We start from the raw sequence: 19,329 nt of genomic DNA, 5'->3' as shown, positions 1-19,329 counted from the left end.
GCCCTTCCATAAAGTTTCTAAGTACCCTCATACACATTTCAATAACTTCCCTCTTATCTACACTAGTCAAGGAAGCAGCAGGGAAGTGGTGCCACTTCATCAATTTGTTATCATTTTCAAATTGACCCTTATGGACTGCATTGTGAAAATGGATCTGGGCTATTTACATATTTTTTCTTTTGTCAGCTGGCACTCAGAAGCTTTGTCATCAGCAGGCACTAGAAAGACAGTGTAGGAAGAAAGGTTTTTACTTCCTTCTTCTGCCATGCTTACTAGGTAGGCTGCTCCTGCGATTGTAGTTCTCTCCAAGCACAGTCTCTGAAGTCCTAGGCTGCTTCCCCTGGTATCCTCCCTCTGGTGGTTTTGTGGTGGGGTGCCTCTGGTGAGATAGCTCACTGTGAACATCTTTCTCACGCAATCCTAGAGGGCAGATTCCAGGGGGAGGGTGTCTACTAAGCTCCATAGGGCAGAGTTCTAGTAATTTCCCAAGTTTGGCATTTCAGCAAGTTCTGCCTGCAAGGCATCACAGCATTTTTCTTGCTATTGCATAAGTCTCTGCTGGCTCCATCCTCAGTCTGGATCTTAACACTGGGTGGGAAGTATGGATAGAGGATGTTCTCTCAGTTCTAAAGATAACGACTATCATATCTAATATTAGATACTAGATATGCTATTCCTACATTTTTTAGAGTTTTCTCTACTCCAATTTCATCTTTTTAAAACTTTTTTTAATAAATATAAATTTTGAAAGTACAACTTTTGGATTATAGTGGCTTTCCCCCTATAACCTCCCTCCCACCAACAACCATCCCATCTCCCACACCCTCCCCCATCCCATTCTTCTTCAAGATTCATTTTCAATTATCTTTATATACAGAAGCAATTTCATCTTATTATTAATAATTTTTACCCTAAATGTTGTCCAGTGGGTTAGACTGCTGCTTGCAATGCTGGCATCCCATATTGGAGTGCTAGTTTGAGACCCAGTTACTCCACCTCTGAATCAGCTTCCTGCTACTTTGCCTGGGAAGGCAGAAGATGGTCCAAGTACTTGAACCCCTGTCACCCATGTGGGGAGACCACAATGGAGTTCTTGGCTCCTGATTTTGCCTTGGCCCAGACCTGGCTGCTACAGCCATTTAGGGAATGAACCAGCAGATGGAAGATATCTCTCTCTCTCATCTGCCTTTCAAAAAATAAACGTCTTTAAAATAAATAAATAAATAAATCTAAACACCCCAGCTGATCTTTGATTTTTTTTTAAAAAGATTTTATTTATTTATTTGAGAGGTAAAGTTACAGAGAGAGAGAGAGGGAGGGAGAGAGAGAGAGAGAGGTCTTCCATTTGCTGGTTCACTCCTCAAATGCCCGCAGTGGCTGGGCCTGGGCTGATCTGAAGCCAGGAGCCAGGAGCCAGGAGCTTTTTTCTGGTCTCCCATGTGGGTGGAGGGACCCAAGCACTTTGGACATCTTTGCTGCTTTTCCCAGGCCAGCAGCTGGAAGCTAGATCGGAAGTGGAGCAGCAGGGACTTGGACTGATGTCCATATGGGATGGTGCTGCAGGCGGAGGCTTAGCCTGCTGCGCCACAGCGCTGGCCTTGATTTTTGTTTTTTAAATAATAGATCAGTGCCACATAAATTTTGAAATAGGATATGGATATATTCTCATATGACTTTTACAACAATTGATGTAAACTCAATACAGTATTATTTATTATTCACATTTTATGGGTGAGGAATAAGGGTCACCGAGTGTGTTTTGAAATCATATTTTTTTTAAAGATTTATTTATTTATTTGAAAGTGAGAGAGAGAGAGAGAGCACTTCCATTCAGTGGTTCACTCCCGAAATGGTTGAAACTTGGACCAGTCCAAAGCCAAGAGCCTGTAAATGCCATCTGGGCCTTCCACAAATGTGGCAGGGGAACAAGTACTTGGACAATTTTCTGTTGCTTTCTGAGGTGCACTAGCAAGGAGGTGGACTGGAAGTGGAGCAGCCAGGACTTGAGTCAGTGTGTCTATGTGGGGTGCCTGCATCAAAAGTGCCAGCCTCATTTGCCATTTTTATAATATGTAAAATGGAGATAACGTCTAACCTCATCCTAGGCTCATTGTAAAGGCATAAATGAGGTAAAGCAGGTAAAGTGTTTAGTGCATAGCAATGCCTAAAAATGTTAACTGTTACATTGACTATTAGTCTGTACTTGCCTAAACTGCTCCCAATGAGTTGTCCAGGTCATAAATATTTTCAATATCTAATTTTTTTCAGGTAATGGTATTTATTGTCAGGCACCATAGCATGACAACAAAAAATAAAACTTTCATTTCACAATTATCTCCAATGGTTTATTGCTTTCTGAGGAGGAAAAGTGGCCAGAGTGAGAACTAATCATCCCAGGCTAAGTTTATGGGTGCTTAACAGAATTGTAGATCCACCGTGGTCAATGGTGGAGTGAAGAAATCAAATTTCTAGCAATACAGCACTAAATTTAGAAGATGAATCTTCAGATTTGAATATTTCAAGGTATATAATACATTGCAACTTAAATAGGATTTCTAATCTAAGTGTATCAGCTTAATTCTTTTGGTCAAGGCATGCAGGTGGGAACAGGATGTTAAGGGAAGGTAGTAGGGAAGGAAAGAGATCCAGTTACTGTATTCATGTCAATTATTATACAAACCCTTTGATCACTGAAGATTTTAGTAACCAAATACTGAACGCCAGTGTTTTGTGCTAAGAGTTGGGGTTATATATTAAACAAATAGATTTTTGAACCTGTAGAAAACTAATTGCATAGAGATATGCAATAATATACTCGCATATGTCCTTGGTTAAAGGAAAATACTTTGACAGTATTTAAAAGCACAATAGAAAAATTATCCTAGTGGGATGGCACAGATAGGGCATGTGTCAAACTTTCAGAAAGGGGAAAACGTGCTTCATGGCTGAATACAAATTTCTCACGCAATATTTATCAGAATCGAGGGCCATTTTGAGTGATTTTCTTCTGTAACACTATGAACCTCAAACTCTGGATTGGTAAGTACAGCATTTTCACTTGGTACAAAAATCATTTTAAAGAAAAGCGACGACCAACTGGAGCGCCTTTTCCTTCCTCAATCGTAAAATCATTTAGAGGCTGGCCTGTTTTCCGTGCGTGAGAGAAAAACAAAATCAAACGAAACCGCTCTGTGCCCTGAGGAAAGCAGCCGGGTAAAGTCAATCCCTAACAAATTCCTCAAGATTACCCCTAGGGGGAAGGGTCCTCGACCGGAAAGGGCCCGACTGCCCTCACAGGAAGGGCAAGTGACTCCGGAGCTCGCAAACACCGACGCGAACGCCACCACAGAGTTCTACGGCGGTTGCCAGAGCGTCGGCCGTCAGTTAGCACCTCCCCTCCTTCCCGGAGCGGTAGCTAAGCAACCGAAGGCCCTCTGGAGAGCCTGGGCCAGGTGGTTGGTACAGTGCCTCTAGCGGCGAACAGCGGGCTCTGCGGGCTCCTCACCGGCTTTGCCCTCCCCTCTCTCCACCTCCTTTGCCCCCGCCCACCTCTCCGCCACTTCGGCTCCTCCCTCCTCTTCTCTCTCGCTCTCCTTCCTCCTCCGCCTCCTCAGCTCTTGGGCTAGAATATCTATGGGTCGAAACGTGATGCGATGAATCCGAGAGAGACCGAAACTGGGACGAGGAGTGCGGCGGAAGCGGCGGGACTCCCGGGCATGGGGGCTCCACTACAATAGAGGCAGCGCCCCCAACCACCCCCGCCAGCCCCTCCGGAGCGAAGCCCCCAAATCCCCTCGGGAAAAGGATGGCGGCGGCACCTACTCAGATAGAAGCCGGTGGGTAGCTGTGTCTGAGGGTTGAGGGGATGGGGGCTTAGCTCGACGGCTGTCAGTTTCTTTTGAAAAAGCTTCTATTTCTCTTCTTTGCCTCCCTCTCAACCTCTTTTCCCCCCCTCTTCCTCAGAGCTGTATTACCTGATCGCTAGGTTCTTGCAGTCCGGACCCTGCAACAAATCTGCTCAGGTGAGGGGGAGAAGGCGTTCTGGGAGTAGTGGGGAATGGTCCCGAAAGGGGAAATCGAGGCAGCGGGGTGAGCGGTTCCGCTGAGGGTGAGGGAAAGGCCGGCCTTGACTAGTCCTACCCTCAGCGTCTGGGTTCGAAGTGGGGAGGGAGGAATGGGTTGATGGCCCGAGCCGCTCCTCATTCGTGTTTCCCTTTTGCTCAGGTGCTAGTGCAGGAGCTCGAGGAGCATCAGGTACTGAGCCCCTTCGGGAAGGGGTGGGGAGGGTTGGGTGAGACTGGAGGAAGGGGAGGGCAAGTCCGGGGCGGAGGGCACGGGCCAGGAGGGAGGCTTCGATCTGGGCACTCATCGCTGTTGTCACCGGGGTGAACCGGCTTTTTCCTTCCAAAGGGGCGGACGACGCTGGGGGCTTAACTCGCCCCCTCTTTATGCCTGTGGGAGGCGGTTTTTCAGGATTTCCTCCCCCTCGGCCTCCCCCTCCCCCCCAACACACACTCGTCTAGCTCTGAGGCAGTAGCTATTGGACCAAAAGAAATGAAGAAGCCAAAGGCTCGAGGACAGGGACCCGAGCTGGATCGGTTTGATGGGGAGCGGTGGCTTCGCCTTCATCGTTTGCCCCCCTCCCCCTTTCTTTTCCTCCGGCCCCCAGCTGATTCCGCGCCGCTTAGATTGGGAGGGGAAAGAGCACCGAAGAAGCTTCGAGGATCTGGTGAGTAAAGTTTTCATTTCAACTTAATCTAACTCTTTCTCCCCTCCCTCTCCACCTTGTACCCCTACCCACCTCCGACCCCTCAGCCAACAAGGCTCTAGAGCTGGGTGCTGAGCCGAACGACTGCCCCTTCCCCCCTCCCCGCGAGTCGGAGAAAGGGTACCTTGCCCCTCTTGGCCTGCCTTCTTTCTACCCGAAAACTTTGAAGAATGTGAGTTGGTTTTGAGAGGTGCCGTGTTTTGGATTATGAATATGCTACAAACATCGGGGAAGGCCCATTGTAGGGGGAAAGGGAGAGAAACCAGGGGGTTATCTTGGGGCACGTACCAAGGACTGACGCTGGCCAATGACAGCGTTGCTAACAGCCCGGAGTTCCGGATTAGTGGAAGAAAACTGGTTTCTGGTTGGTCCTGGCTTGAAATACGGGAACTGAGGCCAGGCTTGGTCTTTTTTTTTGGTGGGGGGGGGGGCTCAGGGGCTCAGAAGGGGAGTTGACGGACTCGGGACTGGGAAAAAACGACACAATTAAAAATAATAAGGCGCATCGAGCGAATTCCAAAATCTGCCTCTTAGATACTGCACTACTGAATAAAAGCATATTCGTTGTATATCTCAGATCTTAGAAAATAGCTCGTTAAATCATCAGCAAATCCTATTTGTACAGATGCATTTTCGCCAAATAAAAACTATAGATAACGACCTTTTGAAGAACTGGTGAAACATGATTTTAGATTTTCCAGGAGACAATGGACGTATTTTAAAATATACTTTTTTAAAGAACCAAAGGCATTGGTTACACTGTTCTGCTGCGAATATAATTCATAGGATAAATGAACCTTCTGTTCAATGTTAACACACAAAAAAGGTGATCCTTTTTATTTTGGCGAGAGGAGGTTCCCGTGTGTTAGCCACTGGTGCAGCAAATTGGAGGGTAATGAAAGGAGAAAGAGGTGATGTTAGAAAAATCTAAATTCAGCTATCTTTTCTTCAAATAAGTTTCAAATGAAGGAAAAGTGGACAAAGTTAAAGAAAGTTGGAGGGGCATACTGTATTCTAAAGATATATAAGATGATTACAGATTTCGTTGCAATAAGACTATTTAAATTGCTCTGGTGTTCATTTTGGTATTTCTCATATTAGAACAGTGAGGCCATGTTAATTATTATGGAATCTGCCAGCTAAATTTTTTTCTTATGTCTTTCAAATCACAGAAAATGGTATTAGGATTGTGATAAGGGTATATTTGGCCATTTATACTATTAATGGTAACTTTCTCACGTGGATAAAAGTTGTTTTTGAAAAACTGCACGAATTACCAGATTATTTAATTTTCAGTTGGACTTTTTGTTGGACTCGAAGTACCGTCCCTTCTCAAAAAGCAAAAAACAATAGTGGCTACCCATATGAGTATATAGTTAAACAGTCAATGACTTGTAAGATATTGAAGGTAGAGTTTTAATACTAAGGTGTATTGACATTTTTTTGTTTGTCCCTCTCACACCAATTGTGTGTCTGTAAGTGGACTATTTTTAAGCACGTGGTAAAAGTTGTTTTTTAAAGAAATATTTCCCTTTCCTACAACAGACTTCTGAATGCCTGGTAGCTTGCTGTTTTTTGTTTTTTTTTGTTTTTTTAAGATTTATTTATTTGGAAAGCAGAGTTACAGAGAGAGCCAGCTATCCTCTATTCGCTGGCTCACCCCCCCCCAAATGGCTGCTAGGGCTGGAGCTGGGTGGGTCTGAAGCTAAGAGCTTCTTCCGGGTCTCCCACGTGGGTGCAGGGGCCCCATGTCCCTGGGCTATCTTCTGCTGCTTTCCCAGGCACATTAGCTGAGAGCTGGATAGGAAGTGGAGGAGCCGGCACGGCACGGGTGCCTGTGCCCGGGGGGATGCTGGAGCCACACAATACCATCCCCAAAAGTTTTTTAAAGTAACTCACAGGGGCTGTCTCTGTGGCATAGTGGGTAGGGCAGCCCCCTGCAGTGCCTGCACCCATAGGGATATCCCATATGGGCGCCATGGGCGCCAGTTGGAGTCCCGGCTGCTCCACTTCTGACCCAGCTCTGCTAAGTCCTGGGAAAGCAGTAGAAGATGGCCCCTTCGAGGGAGGCCCGGAAGAAGAAGCTCCTAGCTCCTGGCTTCGGATCAGCGCAGCTCCGGCCTTGTCAGCCATCTGGGGAGTGAACCAGCAGATGGAAGACCTCTTTCTCTCTGCCTCTGTAACTCTGCTTTTCAAATACAAAAATAAATATTTAAAAAAAAATAAACTAACTTGACAGTGATAATCTTGAAGTTATTAAAAATACTAAGTCTCGCCACACATGCAGTTTACTAGACTTTTGTTTTATTTATGTTTTCCTAGTACTTTTACATATTAAATTGCTTTTAATCTTTTGGTTGTTTTAATAGTTGAGGAGAGCCACTAGTTGAGCTGACTACCATTTTTCACTTTGAATATCCTTACATATACTCAGTTTAAACCTTTTATCATTTTATTGTTTCTTTTCTGTTTTTATAGGTACATTTCCTTATATATTCTTAATTTTATGTACACAGAGAATTTTCTTCTATTGATGATTATCTGTTGTTTAGATAAGTAGTGTATCCTTATTTTTCATTTAATTTTTATAATGTGTTCTCAGGTCTTTATTTTTCCATACTCAGATCCAGATTTTCAAGAGATACTACTTTTGATATCATGGTCTTCTTTTAAGTCAGAGTTCTGTTCTCTACCTGTGGCTTTCTTTGTAAGGGAAGATGGGGCAAAGTTGAATGAAAATTTGAACAGAAGGAAAAGAAATGGAGTGCCTGAGAACTGAGTGTGCAGTTTTCAGCTGAGTGCTAAAGTTGTTGGTTGTATTGTTGATTAAAATCTTTTAACATCTGACCTCTCATTTTGAGTGGTTTCATTTTAGGAGAGATGAAATAGTTTTTTCTTGGGGTTGTTTTTAAAGTTGTTATTAAAACTGAATTTATATGTAAAGTGAGTTCTTTGATTTAGCTACATGTTTGGGACTGAAATTTAGGGTAAAGTATTAATAACTAATAGAATTTTGACATATCTGGTATATTAAATTATATGGCAATACTGAAAACTTAAGACCTGCATATGAAAAGGAAAAGTACAGATTCATAATGAAGAGATAAAAAGATTATGAACCAAGATATCTACATAGTGAATTCGTGTTGCATAGCCATAAATACTGCATATTTGAAACAAAAATCCTGCCTTTCCATTCATCAGCAAATTTTCTTTTGAATTGACTGTGCTGCTTAACCTGATGTATCCAGAAGAATATTAAGGTAATGATAAATTGGATATTTTCAACACTTCATTACCACTGTTATTTTATATTCTAGAACCTCCTCCTTTTTTCTTAACATGAACACGTGATTTAATATATTTTGGAACACAAGGAAGGTGCTTTTTTGTAAGATTTGTTTATTTGAAAGGCAGAGAGAGAGAGAGAGAAATAAAGATATTGTCCATCCACTGGTTCACTTCCCAAATGGCCAAAAGCCAGGAGCCTGGAACTGCAGCTGAGTCTTCATGTGAGTAGCGTTTTCTGCTGCTTTCCCAGATGTATTAGCAGGGAGCTGGATTGGAAGTGGAGTAGCAGGACTTAAACTGGCACCCATATGGGCAGCAGCTTGACCCCCTGCACCATAGCATCAGTCCCAGGGAAGGTGTTTTTTTTGTTGTTAAAACTGCTAGCAGGCAACTGTTGACATACCCAGATCTGAAGGGCCTTTAAAAAAATTAGTCTGTACATGAAATGTTTGTCAGTCTATGTTGAACTTATGTAAGGATTTTAAATATAATATTCAAAATAAAATATTCCAAATTAATTTTTTAGAATTTTAAGAAATGATAGAGGAAAATAGTTCGAAGTTGTGGTAATTGTTTCTGAAGTTTGATCTCGGCATTTCTCTTTATTTTCTGTTTCCTTGTTGATGGTTATTGAGAATGTAATAGAATTAGATGTGGTTTTATAATTCATCCTAAGGTAAATTCTTTAAATAATTATTGATGTTATTTTGTGAGGACCCTCTCAAATTGAGGCTGTTGTATTGATTCCTCCTGGGAGCTTTATTGAGAAGGACAGACAGTGATTCAAGGGTGTTGTGTTGTGTGTGTGTTTAAATGAGCAGTTTTTGTTAACATCAGAAACTTATATATTGAATAGTGATTTAGAAACCTTTTTAAAGTCGTGTTTTAAGAATTTTGAGTCATTTTAAGAGGATTCCTATCATAAGAGTGAACCAAAGGCATAATTATCTTTAGGAGTGGCATATATTTTTACCTTTATTCAGCATTTTTCATCCATATAATTGAAAGCACCTGTTAATGCTTAACATTTGGAATGACGTAGATTGTGTTACCTTCATTTTATATACCCAAAACTTGAAGGAATTTAAAAAAAAATTAAGATTATATTTTCATTACTGTTTTTGAAAATAATATATGCATCTACGATCACATGTTAATATAAGAACTTGCATCTGCATATAACACATTCAAGTTAAAAACTGTGTAACATTTTCTGTTTTGATCTTCACCAACTACTTTACTATATTTGAATTCTGGACTAACCTGTATTCTGTTTTTTTTAACCTTATTTAGCTGTTGTTCTCCAATTACTAGTAATACCTTAAATTGTTTGTTAGAATAGCAGAATTATCCTTGAGTGCTGCTGCTATAGTTATTGTATCTTTAAGTGTGAAAGCAGTTTAAGCATGTGTGATTTATTAACTGCCATGTGGACACACAGCCATAGTTAGGAAGAACAGAAAGCATCATGGGAAACCAAAATGCATATGCTGCTCAGCCCCAGTGCTGTGCAGTGTGCATATAATGCTAATTGATAGGTATGGCAGACAGCAGTCAATATCTGGAAACCAGTATTCCTGACTACTGCTTTACCTGATCCACAGGTATACTCCTGCTCTCTGAAACAAACTGTCTTTAGCTGTCTGTGTTTAATCCCTGGCTGTTTTCACATTTGGGCTGTAGAAACATACTTTCAATGATTAAAATCCTTTTGGAGACTTCTCATTAATCCTAGGAAAAATGGTTATTTTAGTGCAAATGATATGAACACGAAGAGAGATGCTGTTAGAGAAGTTAAAGATTTGGATTCTGTGTATTTGCCTTACCAAATTTTGTCCTGAAATTAACTTTGTCACATTTGAAGATTAGTTTGTGTGTTTTTGTTTACCTCTGACATTGACTAACTGGTAAGGAACAAAATAGTAATCTAAAGGGGATTTAATGCTTGTGTCATATTTTATAGATGACCTTGTTTGACATTTGTCATGTGGGAATTTGTGGGCTATAGAGAAGACACTAAAATTTATTGTAAAAGACAACTTTACTTGCTGAAGTGACCCCTGGGCAAGTCACTTAATCTCTTAGAGATCCAATTTCCTCATTTAAAAAATGAAAATTCCCACCTGTTTTACAAGGTTATTGTGTATACTGAAAGAGTTAAGTGTGAAAGAATGAATTTTGTGAATTTTAAAATGCTGTGCTAATGAATTGGTTACTACATTTTAAGATTAAGGCAAAGAGGCTGAATGGCTAGCAGGGTAATCTGGAGAACTATGATCCCAGAATTGCTATTTTCTTAGCTAGGTATTTATTGGCTCCCTATTTTATTAATATTTTTATAAGGCAAGGGCATATTGAACACTACTATAAAAAGGAGTTATTTGAAATATGAACTTCAGAATTGAGCCCCAGGTGAAGTTTTGAAGTGTGTCTATATTAACTCAGACAAAAAAATGAACATATGCCACAAGATAACTGTTATTTGCATTTTTATAAATACCAGAAAAATGATTCAGTATGACACTGATAGAGTATTCACTCTTTTATAGGTGGGAGTTATACTGTGAGTCTGTCTGATGTCGTATTACAGGAATTCTTTTTTTTAAGATTTATTTTATTTATTTGAAAGACAGAGTTACAGAGAGGCAGAAAGAGAGAGGTCTTCCATCCCCTGGTTCACTCCCCAGATGGCCGCAACGGCCTGAGCTGCGCTGATCCAAAGGCAGGAGAGAGGAGCTTCTTCCTGGTCTCCCATGTGGGTACAGGGGCCCAAGGAGTTGGGCCATCTTCTACTGCTTTCCCAGGCTTAGCAGAGAGCTGGATCAGAAGAGGAGACTAGAACCGGCGCCCACATGGAATGCCGGCGCTTCAGGCCAGGCCTTTAATCTGCTGTGCCACAGCACCGGCCCCTGCAGGAATTCTTAACTTTTCTGTTTGATCTTATCCTGAATTTTATTTTCTATATGTTATTGAAAATTGTTTTCTTATATTTAAATAGGTTACCTTAAATTTTCTTATTCCCTTCAGTATCTATCATGATGCTTTATAGTTAACTGGCCCTCAATTATTTAATTTTCTTCTGTTAGAAGCATTTTGTGACACATGTTTTTAAGGCTTATTTAATCTGCTAGCTGAGTTTTTTTTTTTTTTTAGTGGATCTTTCCCAACTGAGCAACTTTTAGAATGTGGGTGGGTCCTCTGTCCTTGTATTGATTTAATCTGCCCTGAGGGTTATCGTACATTTAGTGCTTTCTTGAAGTTGTGTGACCTAGAGAATACTTGAGCTTTGGGAGGGTTTGCTGTGGCTGTCTCTTTCCTGAGAAATCTTAGAGCTAATATGAAGAAAAAGAAGTGCTATGAATAATGATTAACATTTTCAAAGGAAAGTGATAGGAAGTCCTGAGGCTTTGTAGCGCCCCTGGTAACCAGTGATATGACTAGACAAAGGCCTGCCTGGTCAGTTTCCTTTACCCCTCTCCTTTAAGGAAACTTTAAAACTCAGCACTTAAAAGATACAGTGCCAAACTATTGTAGACACTTATATTTTACTGAAAAGCATCAAAAGGAAAGTACTGTTAATTTTTTTTTAGTATTTTATTCCAGTCTTTTTTTGTACAAGCATTTGTGGTTTTTCCTTTCCAAATTGCATGAGACTATAGATAGTTTTCCTTTTTTTTTCTTTTTAACATCTTTCAGGGAGAACACTTAAACATTGAGAAGATACTAATCACTGTGGGAAGTGTTTTTCTGGGTGGGAGTGCCTTTCTCTTTGTCCAGTATACTCTCAGTTCCTTTTGTCTTGTGAACTTTCATTTATCCTTCAAGTGTGAAACTGGACATGAACCTTTACCTGCAGGCAAAAGTAGGTACTGTACTTCTTTGCTTCCTTAGCTCACCGTACTAACCTCCAGGCAGTTGGCGGCTGTGATTTGTTTCTGTTTACTAGTTTGTGTCTTCCACTGGGATTGTGGGTTCCCCCAGGGGTAGCAGTTTAATCTTCCTTCCATTGCATCCCCCTACTTTAAATGTCTGAATGAATGAATATATGTGTGAATGACTTTGGTTTTGCCTTAACCAAATTATTTGATAGTTACCATTATTCCCAAATGGGGACGCTCAGGCTCAGAGAGGCTAAGTAACTTTGTCCAAGGTCGCATAAATAGGAGCTGGCAATGCTGGGAAGATTCAAATCTAAATCTTTGTGCTATATCACATTGCCAGAAAAGAGTAACAGCTAGTAAATTTTAGAGCTGGAATAATCCATGCTCTCAGACTTCAAAGTCCCATGCTTATCTCTGTGCTGCATTTATATTGATATAGTTAAAGCCTTGTATTTTTCAAAATCTATTTTGTTTTCTGTTCACAAAGATCAAAAGATTATGTGACAGACTTTTGTAAGAGCCTCTTCCATTCTCCTCCCCCCAAAATTAAAAATCCCAGACAAAATGTTTTCACTTCAGCATATGATCCTAGTTTGATTATGTATTTTAACTCTAGAACCTGGTTTTATTTAGAAAGCAAATACACGCACACACATACACAATTCCTTCTTGTATATATATTTTTAAAAGTTACTTGTCCAGCCATATTATTTCTAAAAGCCAGGGTAAAAACAATTTCATTGCTGTCTGAAAATCAGTTTTTAAAAAATCTAGCTCTTGGTACAAGCCTGACCTCCTGAGATTATCCAGTTTTTGCATTGTATTCAGTGTCTGGCTGGATTCCTTTTAACTAATTATGATGAGTAGGATCATCTCAGTTAGTTCTTTGGTCTTCTCAGTTGTCATAATAATTCGGAAGTGTGGTAATTAAGTTGTGATTTGCTCTTAAGGTTAATCTTCCTATCAAGCAGGTTTGTAATCTAAGGTTCATTTAATTTTTTTCAAATTATTTAGATTTATTTATGGTTTTCATTGCTTTATAGCTGTTGTGTTAATTATAATTTTTCAATGGCTTTTATTGTATATTGTATTATATTTGTACATACTTTTTTAAAGATTATTCATTTATTTGAAAGTCAGATTGCACAGAGAGAAGGAGAGGCAGAGAAAGAAGTCATCCATCTGCTGGTTCACTCCCTGACTGGCTGCAATGGCCAGAGCTGTGCCAATGTGTAGCCAGGAGCCAGGAGCTTCTTCTGGGTCTCCCACGTGGGTGCAGGGGCCCAAGGACTTGGGCCATCTTCTACTGTTTTCCCAGGCCATAGCAGAGAGCTGGATCAGAAGTAGAGCAGCAGGGACTTGAACCGGCACCATATGGGATGCTGGCACTGTAGGCAGTAGATTTACCTGCTACGCCACAGCATGGTCCCAGTTTTTATACATAGTTTTAATGTAAAATATTTTTAAAACGTAAACATAACAACTCAGCATAGATGAGGGTTCTTGTGCCTTGAAAGATCACCTTTAAAAAATTCCAGCATTTTCTTTCAAAAGCAGGAACAGTAAAGCTGTCAGTGATTTATTATTGTTAAGATTTGTTGTTGTCATTATTTATTTTTAAAATATTTATTTATTTATTTGAAAAGCAGAATGACAGAGGCAGAAAGAGATCTTTCCGCTGGTTCACGCTTCTGATGGCCTCAACGTCTGTAGCTGGGCCAAGCCAAAGCCTGGAGCCTGGAACTCCATCTGGGTCTCCATGTGGGTGGCAGGGGCCCAAGTGCTTGGGCCATCTTCTGCTTTGCCAGGCACATTACCAGGGAGCTGGATCAGAAGTAGAGCAACCAGTATATGAACTGGTGCTCATATGGGATGCCCCCATTGCAGGTGGCAGCTTAACCTACTGTACCACAATTCCAGCCTCCCAAAATTCCAGGTTTAATCAAAAGCAAATGGACTCAAGTAAATACTAATACCACATATAAAACCTAAAGATTCTTTTAGAAGAAATTTTATTGTAAGAACTACATCACTGATAGACCATAATCTGGAAGCCTGTTAATGTTTAAAGGATAAGTTAACATGTTTAAGCTTAAAAGATTTTAATTGCTGTTATTTTGGTAGATATATGTTTCTCTAGTCATAGTCAAATTTTTATTTTAGAGGAAATTGATAAAATGGACTGCTTATAAATTCAGTAATTTTCTACTATATTAGGTGAAAATCAAACTTGTGAAATTTATTTACCAGTTTATCATGCAGATCTTCAAGGGAAAAATTTAAAAGAAATTAAACCTTGTTTTAGTTGCTGAGTATACATACTTATTCATAACTGTTAGTCATGTGTTTTTGAATTTTTAAGGAGAAATTGATTACTAAAAAGCTTCACTTATTTATTTGAAAAGCAGAGTGACAGAGGTGGAAGGGGGTTAGGGAATGAGGAGGTAGGGGGAGAAAGAAAGATAAAGGAAGAGAGAGAGACAGATATCTTCCATCCTTTGTTTCACAATACTGAAGCTTGGAATCCGCAACTCCATCTGGTGTCCCAGGGGCACAAATGTTGGGCTGTCTTATGCTTTCCTAGGTGCACTAACAGGGAGCTAGACCAGAAGTAGAATGTTTTGAACTGGAAGTGTCATTCCAATAGGGAATGCTGCTATCTCAAGTGAGACTCAGTCTGCTGTACCACACTGGCCTGCCCCTGAGGAATTAATTTTAAAATGTTATATAATTAGCTGAAAAATCTAACTTCATTGTTTTATAAAAATGAAGTAGGCAGGGGACTTAAGATGTGAGTTTAAAACTTTTAAAGAGCCAGAGCCAGAGCGAGAGGGAGAGAGAGAGATCTTCTATCTACTTATTTATTCCCAAATGCCTGCAACAGCCAAGGCTGGACATCACCTGCTGCATCCCAGGGTGCTCATTGGCAGAAAGCTGGAATTGGATGCAGAGCCAGGCATTTTCCCACTGTGCCACATGCCTGCCCCAAGTGTGTTTTAACTATAAATCTGACACGTTTTCTCTAAAAAGTTAATTCTAAAAGTTCTAATTAGAGTACTTCCATTTTCTGGAATACATATTGCCATATATATTGCATTTCTATAGTATTTAGTGAAGACTTTATAACAAATGAATAATTCTTAAGTTGGTCAGGGGGTGAAAAGAAGATTGCGAGTAAAGACATCACCTACAACTCTACATATGTAAAGTGCCTGATAACAGCATTTATTTGATGAAAAGTAATTCCTAATATCAGAAGACCTCCTTGTCTAAGACAGTGTTGGGACAAAAAGGTATAGCTTTTGTAGATCTTAATATGAAATATTTTTTTCATTCAGATACTATATTTTTTTTTTTGACAGGCAGAGTGGACAGTGAGAGAGAGACAGAGAGAAAGGTCTTCCTTTGCTGTTGGTTCACCCTCCAATGGCCGCCGCGGTAGGTGCGCTGCGGCCGGCGCACCGCGCTGTTCCGATGGCAGGAGCCAGGTGCTTCTCCTGGTCTCCCATGGGGTGCAGGGCCCAAGGACTTGGGCCATCCTCCACTGCACTCCCTGGCCACAGCAGAGAGCTGGCCTGGAAGAGGGGCAACCGGGACAGAATCGGTGCCCCGACCGGGACTAGAACCCGGTGTGCCGGCGCCGCAAGGCGGAGGATTAGCCTACTGAGCCGCGGCGCCGGCCAGATACTATATTTTTAAGGGTACTAATTATATTTCTATGAAGGTATTTTTAGGAAATACCTTAATATATAAAGTATTAATTATAAACTAAGATTTCAGGATATCAGTTTCTGTAGATAATAAGAAATGTTTTTATTTAATTATTTGAGAGGCTGGTGGGTGGTTCCCATCTGCTGGTTCAGTCCCCAAATACTTGCAACATCCAGGATGAGCCGAGGCCTGGGGCTGGGAACTCAATCTAGGTCTCACTGTGAGTGGCAGGAACTCAAATACTCGGCCCATCACGGTTTCCTTCCACCGTATTCATTAGCAGGAGACGAGTCAGGAGCTGAAGCCAACTCTGAAACCCAGGTTCTCTGATATGGATATGAGCATCTCAACTGGTATCTTAACCACTAGGCTAAATGCCTGCCCTTGTTTTGTAGGTTGAATCATCATCTGCTTTGACTTGAATATTACCTGTGTATTTTACTGAACTGTATTTATATATATAGTTATTTGCTTGGAAAATAAAACTAAAGATGGAAGAAATAGTTGAAAGAGTTTGCTTGATCCCTTGTTCCAATCCAGAAGCTAAACTTTCTAGACCCGAATCTAGAATAATCTACTGGCTATTCTTCCTTGCTATTCATGACCATTTCCTAGGTCCCAGTTATTTTGGGGAGATTACAAATATTTTTGCAGAAAATTTCTTTTGCAGGCACTTTCAAAAGATAATTGGCAGGAAATAAAATAATCACACTAGAATCTCTTATACTCCCAGAATTCTGAATATATATTGGATTATAATTCTTTGACCTGGGTTTCCTAAGGAAAGCAAGTGTACCTGATAGGAGAATCTGAGCATCTAGGAATTCTTATGATATCCTTAGTTGTAGTTAGACTTTACTTTGATTTTTATTCATTAATTCATTGATTTATTGAACAAATATTTACCTAGTCCTGCTTTATGGCAGGCACTTTTTTACACACAACTTTTCTTCTCTCATGGTGAACACCAGGGATGGGTTATTAAAGTGTTCTTTTGTGTGGTATTATTTTTTTTTTGATCTTAATGGCAATACTGTTGATTTTTCACTCAGATACTATATTTATTTTAAGGATATTAATTATATTTTAGGTATATTTGGGAAATACCCTAACATGGAAAGTATGAATTATTAGCTAGGATATCAGGGTATCAGTTTCTATAGATGATAAGAACTGTTTTATTTGTTTGAGAAAGAGGGAGATATATATATATATATATAGAGAGAGAGAGAGAGAGAGAGAGAGCGATCCCATCTGCTGGTTCAGTCTCCAAATTAATACTTGCAATGACAGGACTGGGATGAGCTGGAAGCCATGAACTACAAAAAATACACATTTTTAAAAATAAGGTATACAAACCACGCATTTCATATATATAAATTTAGGAAGATAGTGATACTTCCCATCCTGCTCTCCCCCTCCCACGCTCCCACCCTTCTTCCTCTTCCTCTCTCTCCCTCTCTTATTCCCAGTGTTAATTTTTTTTCTTTACGTTTAAGTTATTTATTTAAGCCATCTCCTGCCGTAAGCAAAGAGATGGAAGATCAGGATAATGGTCATCATTTGATACAAATAAGGAAGGTGAGCTTAAGGTCCCATAGACTTCTATGGTCCGTATGCAGAGTGGTGGTCCCCAGTGCCTGTGAGGGTCCACGTCTCGTTATTCATCTTCGTAGCCAGTTGGAAGTGGATTCACTTGAGGGTTATGGAACAGAGTATGGTTCCCATCTCCCCAGGGAAAGGGCTTGGCCCTGATGTGGAGATGGGGGTAGGCGATGAACTCGGGGCGACTTCAGGTAGACATTCAGCATGCTCACGCCCACGCGACGTGAGTAGGTGAGGGCCTTCCACATGCGAGCTGAGCCCTCCTCCCCAGCCGCTCCACATAGGCCGGCCCACCTGGAGGCGGGACGACCTAGAAGCCGAGAAACCCTGGAGCAAGCTGCCACCGCCGACATTTTCCTCCTGAACCTCCCGGTGTTAATTTTTACAAAGATCTATTTTCAGTTTACTTTGTATTCATAAGATAAACCCTACAGTAAGAGTTCAACAAATAGTATGGAGGGAAAAAAAAAAACCTCTTATTTAACAGTCAAGACATTATTTCTAGCACTTATAAAAATTGACATTATAACTAGAAGTAGATTTAAGAACCTACATCAAGGAGAGATTATAGATATTTTTAATATAAATATTTTAGTATCCTAATTTGCTCTATTTACTGTTTTAATAATTAGGTATTTATGGAATATATCAGGGATTTGAACATTAGCTTGGATTTTTAAAGTTTTATTCTTTTTAAAGATTTATTTTGGAGATGGTGTTGTGGTGTAACAGGTTAAGCACCACTTACAATGCCAGCATCCCATATGGGCACTGGTTCAAGTCCCGGCTGCGCCACTTCTGATCTGGCTCCCTGCTAACATACCTGGGGAAGCAGCAGACAAGTCCATGGGCCCAAGTGGGAAACTCAGATGAAGCTCCTGGATCCTGGCTTCGGCCTGGCCCAGCCCTGACAGTTGCAGCTATTTGGGGAGTAAACCCGCGGATGGAGGATCTTTCTCTCTCTCACTCTGTGTTTCAAATAAAACGTTTTATCTGCTGGTTGACTCCCCAAATGGCCACAGCATCCAGGTCTGGTTCATGCCAAAGCTAGGAGCCAGGAACGCCTTCCAGGTCTCCCACATTGGTGTCAGGAGCTTACATGGTTGTGCCAATGTCCTCTGCTTTGCAGGCACATTCTCAGGGAGCTGGACTGGAAGCAGAGTAGTTGGGATTCATACTGGCACCCTGATGTGTGATGCAGATATTGCAAGCTGTGACTTAACCTGCACCAAGGTGCATGCCAGCTTGGATTTTTAAAAAATGATATACAGGTTTTGTTGTTTTATTGTCCCATTCATATCTGTATATGTTGGCTCATATCCAGCAATTTACTTGCATTTAAAAAATATTTTTATTATTTGAAAGATAGAGTGGGGTAAGGGGGAGAGCAAATGAGCGAGAGCCGCAGACAGACCGACAGAGATCTTTTATCTGCTGATTTACTGCCCAGATGCCCACACCATCTGAGACTGGGCCAGGCTAAAGTCAGTCTCCTGTATTGGTGACAGGGACCCAAGCACTGGAGCCATTGTTCATTGCCTCCCAGGGTGTGCAGCAGCAGGAAACTGGAATCAGAAGTAGAGCCAGGAATTGAACTCAAGCACTCCTATATAGGATGTGGGTGTCCCAGAGTGGCATTCTAATTGCTGTGCCAGATGCCCACCCCATTTGTCTTTTGTTTAAGAGATTTATTTATTTATTTGAAAGGCAGAGTTAGAGGTGCAGAGAGAGAGAGAGAGAGAGAGGTCTTCCATCTAGTGGTTCATTCCTCAGATAGCTGCAATGGCTGGAGATGCGCCGATCCGAAGCCAGGAGCTTCTTTTGGGTCTCTGTAGCGGGTGCAAGGGCCCAAGGACTTGGGCCTCCCCCACTGCTTTCCCAGCCATAGCAAAGAGCTATGCCTGCACTTTAGGTGGCGCTTTACCTGCTACAACACAGTACTAACCCCATCCATTTGTCTTTTTAAAAACACGTTTGTGTTACAGTGAATTTTTGATACATATTTCTGTTATGTATAGCATGATATTTCTAAAGTCATAAATTTGACATATTCTTGTAAATAAGCTAACTTTT

At 40.9% G+C, this 19,329-nt stretch overlaps 1 protein-coding gene across 2 annotated transcripts in view; it reads left to right on the top strand.

Moving 5' to 3' along the window:
* The first annotated feature begins 3,598 nt into the window (after window positions 1-3,598).
* BRWD3 (bromodomain and WD repeat domain containing 3) overlaps window positions 3,599-19,329 on the top strand; it is a 134,974-nt gene continuing 119,243 nt past the window's right edge. For both annotated transcript variants that reach the window (XM_062182882.1, XM_062182881.1), the window contains exons 1-4: window positions 3,599-3,836; window positions 3,964-4,022; window positions 4,225-4,254; window positions 4,670-4,729. In XM_062182882.1, coding sequence (XP_062038866.1) covers window positions 3,806-3,836; window positions 3,964-4,022; window positions 4,225-4,254; window positions 4,670-4,729 — 180 coding nt within the window. In that variant the 5' untranslated portion in view covers window positions 3,599-3,805. The remainder of the gene's footprint in view (window positions 3,837-3,963; window positions 4,023-4,224; window positions 4,255-4,669; window positions 4,730-19,329) is intronic.

Source organism: Lepus europaeus, chromosome X, assembly GCF_033115175.1.
Source record: "Lepus europaeus isolate LE1 chromosome X, mLepTim1.pri, whole genome shotgun sequence".
In the NCBI taxonomy this organism is placed as follows: Eukaryota; Metazoa; Chordata; class Mammalia; order Lagomorpha; family Leporidae; genus Lepus; species Lepus europaeus.
The sequence above is the reverse complement of the archived record's forward strand: the minus strand, read 5'-3'. Positions and strand labels throughout refer to the sequence as shown.